This window comes from Nicotiana attenuata, unplaced genomic scaffold, assembly GCF_001879085.1.
Source record: "Nicotiana attenuata strain UT unplaced genomic scaffold, NIATTr2, whole genome shotgun sequence".
NCBI classification, from domain to species: Eukaryota; Viridiplantae; Streptophyta; class Magnoliopsida; order Solanales; family Solanaceae; genus Nicotiana; species Nicotiana attenuata.
In genome coordinates, this window is record NW_017670256.1 from 15,504 (window position 1) to 19,580 (window position 4,077).

Genomic DNA, 4,077 nt, shown 5'->3' on the forward strand with positions numbered 1-4,077 from the left:
CTTGTCCCCCGTACCCACATGTTGTTTAACGATTAGCCGGCTGAATGTATTTTCTTTCCATCTATAGGCTGTGCTGGTAGTGGGAGAAGTTAAACATGGTGTTTTGACTCCTTTGCTGAACAAGTTAAAGGAGGCGAACAACAATTTTCCGATGCAGAGAGAAGCCACGAGGACTTTGTCACTGATTTTTAAAAGCAGGCCGGATCTTCCATCTAAGCAGGTTGGTCAATGACTGTTGAAAAGTTCTTACGCTTTCAATTATTTAATTCAAAATACCGTCACCGTGGGATAGCGGCGAAGCCAAAAATGTTTCCAAGGGTGTTCAAACTTGAAAGAATTAAAAAAGAATCCCGACAAAAGGTGTTCAATATATATTTTAAACATCTAAAATCAATATTTTAATTTACTTATATACGCAGTGTAATTTTTCGTAATATTTTGGTAAAGGGTGGCCGGTCACTTGAGCACCCTTTGTAAAAGGTGGCTTTGCCCCTGCCGTGGGGTGTACCATCTTCCATCATCGTAAAAAAATGATTTACTCAATTTATGTGACACCTTTTCTATTTTTGAAACATTATAAAATGTTGGACGTTATTCAATTTCTATGCAATTTTCATAAATTTTAAACTATTCAGATCTTAAACTTTGATGTGATGTTTCCTCTATCGAACTAAGTCGTTGCTTAACTTCTTCTTTTACTATAACTAGATAAGTCAAATTTAATATCTTAAATTCAAGACCTATCAAACATCGTCAAATAAATTGGATTTGAAAATTTTAAGAGAAATAATTTGTTTATTTTTTAAATGAGCAGACAACACTAACCATATCATGCCTTTCCTCAATATTCCACCTATATTATTGGAGGTTTTGAATGTAAATATCTCTCGATGTGTCAATTTCAAGTGCTTTTCAAGACTTATTTGTAGCTTGCTCCAAATGGAGAGCCAATTTCATATTGCTGAAAATTGGAATAAATCCTCAGAGGTCCTCTAATTTGGTAAAATGAAAGAAAGAACTTATTGGTCTTTACATTACTGATTACTATTCATTTGTCAGGTTACTTCAGCAGTCTATTCTCTTTTAGAGCTTCTTCGTTCAGATGATGATGAGGTGCTAACAAATGTATGTTGTGCACTTTCTTACCGTATTGATGGTATACGTGGCATTATCCAACACCACAATAACTGAGAAGATATTTATGAGAGTGGAATGTTTTAATTTCCTCATTTAACCTACTTTTTCATATCTAACTTATGGTTGAATCTGATATGAACGTCAATTGATGTTTCAGGCACGAGTCTCATTCCGTAATAGTCCCCGTCCTCAAAATATTTGTAATGATAACAGATGGGTCTAATAAGGTACATGGGTCTTAAGGAGCTTTCGTGCTTGAATCGAAACACGAAATCCAGATCATTGGGTATTTTTCTTCCTTTTATTTGTTGTTAAAATGTAACTGTGTCAGGTATGCATATTGCTTTATTTTTTACTAACGATAACTAACTTCACCACCCAGTTCAATCCCGCCGACCTTGGTTGCCTGGTGACGTCGCTTGATAACCACAACGAGGACGCAGACGTGGTCAACAACATTTGCAGCATTATGTATGAGATTATCGAGCGTGGGAATATAGAGGTATGTCTTCAATATTTAGGACAGCTAAAATATTCAGCTCTTGGGTACATTATCCTCATGCCTTCTAAGGTCTTAACAGATTTTGCAGATCTTGGGGTAGTTGAATAGGTGAATATGAGATTGAAATAGTTGGTTGTTGTATTTGGAATAGAAATGGCCCCCAAATTTTCTCTTTCTTTTTCTTTTAGTGAGACTTTTCATTGGATGAAACCATAGCCATTTATTTGAATAGTTTGCAATTGTGAGCAGGCTATGATTGCGGCTGAATTTATACAAAGTCTGGTCAATTTGATTCAAACTCTGAAGGTTGGTGAGTTAGACCCTGTTCGAGTAGAAACAATCATTTATGCTGCTGTTGCAACAATTAATATTGTTATTGCCAGTGGGAATGGTGCTCACATCAAGTATGGAACCTCTTTTTCGGGGTGATGATCTCTCTGACATGGCTGATATTTTTACTAAATTTTTCTGTAACCTTACGCTTTTGGCTTTAGGTACTTGGCGGATATCTCCTGCATAGAGGTTCTGTGTGATTTCATTGCTTCACGCTGTAGTGAAAAATTTATGAGGAACAGTGTTCGTAGATTAGAGAAAATCTTGGAGGTTGGGGCAAAAGATGCTCTGTCTATTGACTATGTTTGCCGGATTGAAAAGAAGATTGAAAGCATTCACGCTAAGTGGTATCACATGTTTTGAGTTTTAGTTACATTCTGTTATCCAAGTAAATTTAAGTACCCTGAAATTCTACGCACAATTCAGTGTGTAATTCAGTTAACTATCTAAGTTTGATGCTGAGAATATGACATCCCGAGGTTAATGGTGCACGGTTCGAAACTCAGTGTAGATAATGAGTCTGCCCTTGTACCTTTCTCCACTTATATACCAGGCTTTTGTCTGCAGCAAGGTTCGAACATGTGATATACGCCTAGCCCACACATTATGTGTTGTACTCTTACCACTAGACCAAAGCCTTGCTTTTTCTCTTGCATCTCATAATATGAAACCTATTACATGTTAATTATTTAAGTGACAATCTGCATACTGGATAATTCCAGAAACTTTTATCTGAAGAAACTTAAACTACTAGAAATTCGGAAAAAAGCGACCAAAATTTGGCGACCAAAATTGGTCTGTCAAGAAAAGCGACCAAAGTTGGTCGCTAAATTGGAGAAAATAATTAAATAATTATTCTAAATACATTAGCGACCAACTTTGATCGATAATGTGGTCAAAATATTGAACGGGCTGGTCAGACTTGCTTGGTAAGTTGGTCGCTAAAGTGGGACCCACTTATAAAATTTTATTAATTATATTATTATTTAAAAAACATCATAAAATATAAATAGATATAATTTAAAATTAGCGACCAAAGTTGGTCGCTTACGAAAGGGGAAGCAGATAGAGACCAATCTTAGTCGCTAATCTGGGACCCAGTTCTAACGTTTAACAATTATATTATTATTTTAAATATTATATAAAATATAAATAAATCTGATTTAAATTTAGCGACCAACTTTAATCGCTAATTTTAATTTCTGGATAATTAGCAACCAAAGTTGGTCTCTTTTCAGGTCAACATTGGTCAAAATTAAAAATCACTTTTGTATTTACTATCTAAATAGTATAAATGTAATCCGTTAACACTTTTGTAATACAAGGGATGAATACACTAAAATATACTCTAACATGCTATATATGTAGTTAAAGTTGTACAACAAAGCGTGTTATATATATATATATATATAGAAACACACACACAGACACTTCACTGTAATACTATAACGTATATATAACTTGTTATAGTATATGTTAGTGTGTGTATATATATATAACACACACACTTCATGNAACCTAGTGATGAATGAATGTAATTCATTAACTCTGTTACAATACAAATAATGAATACAGTATCATGTACTATAATATGCTATATATGTAGTTAAAGTAGCACAAAGTGTGTGTGTTATATATACACACACACACACTAACATATACTATAACAAGTTATATATACGTTATAGTATTACAGTGAAGTGTCTGTGTGTGTGTATGTGTGTGTGATATATATATATATATATATATATATATATATATATATATATATATATACACACACACACACACACACACACACACACACACACACACACACAATTCATAGAATAATATTATATTGGTTTATCAATTCATTAATTATTCGTACGTAGTAATGTATAAGATTGATCATCAATTACAATATAATTTATGCGTGTGTATGAAATTACTCATATACTTAAATATAACTTAAAAAATTCCTTTACATACATGCTATTATAATCTATTTAAAATAATTACCTAGTTAATATAATTTTTTTAAAAGATTATGCTTATAGTTTTTAATTATTTATAATAATTATAGTTAAATAAAATAAATATTTATAGCTAATAAGATTTTTTTA

The 4,077-nt window shown here is 32.8% G+C and overlaps 2 protein-coding genes across 4 annotated transcripts in view; both read left to right on the forward strand.

Moving 5' to 3' along the window:
- The window catches only part of LOC109236796 (importin subunit alpha-4-like), a 2,496-nt gene extending 1,305 nt beyond the window's left edge, over nt 1-1,191 (forward strand). Inside the window, exons 8-9 of the mRNA XM_019403026.1 lie at nt 68-220; nt 1,060-1,191. Of these exons, the coding sequence (XP_019258571.1) occupies nt 68-220; nt 1,060-1,191 (285 nt within the window). The remainder of the gene's footprint in view (nt 1-67; nt 221-1,059) is intronic.
- Nucleotides 1,192-1,294: 103 nt separating this feature from the next.
- On the forward strand, nt 1,295-2,461 carry LOC109236800. 3 transcript variants are annotated; one of them, XR_002069552.1, is made up of 4 exons: nt 1,295-1,423; nt 1,520-1,639; nt 1,889-1,945; nt 2,134-2,461. XR_002069552.1 is itself a non-coding variant. In XM_019403029.1 (4 exons), the coding sequence occupies exons 2-4, from the start codon at nt 1,607-1,609 to the stop codon at nt 2,333-2,335; spliced, it is 411 nt and encodes a 136-aa protein (XP_019258574.1). In that variant the 5' UTR covers nt 1,295-1,423; nt 1,520-1,606; the 3' UTR covers nt 2,336-2,461. The 3 variants fall into 3 exon arrangements, 2 of the variants coding, with proteins under 2 accessions (XP_019258574.1, XP_019258575.1); XM_019403029.1 differs by having other exon boundaries at nt 1,889-2,064; XM_019403030.1 differs by having other exon boundaries at nt 1,889-2,043.
- Nucleotides 2,462-4,077: the final 1,616 nt, after the last annotated feature.

Coding starts and splice junctions, on each gene's coding strand:
- LOC109236800 (XM_019403029.1), top strand. CDS start 1,607: ATGTATGAGATTATCGAGCGTGGGAATATAGAG. Junction 1,640..1,888: donor TCGAGCGTGGGAATATAGAG/GTATGTCTTCAA, acceptor AATTGTGAGCAG/GCTATGATTGCGGCTGAATT. Junction 2,065..2,133: donor TATGGAACCTCTTTTTCGGG/GTGATGATCTCT, acceptor TTTTGGCTTTAG/GTACTTGGCGGATATCTCCT.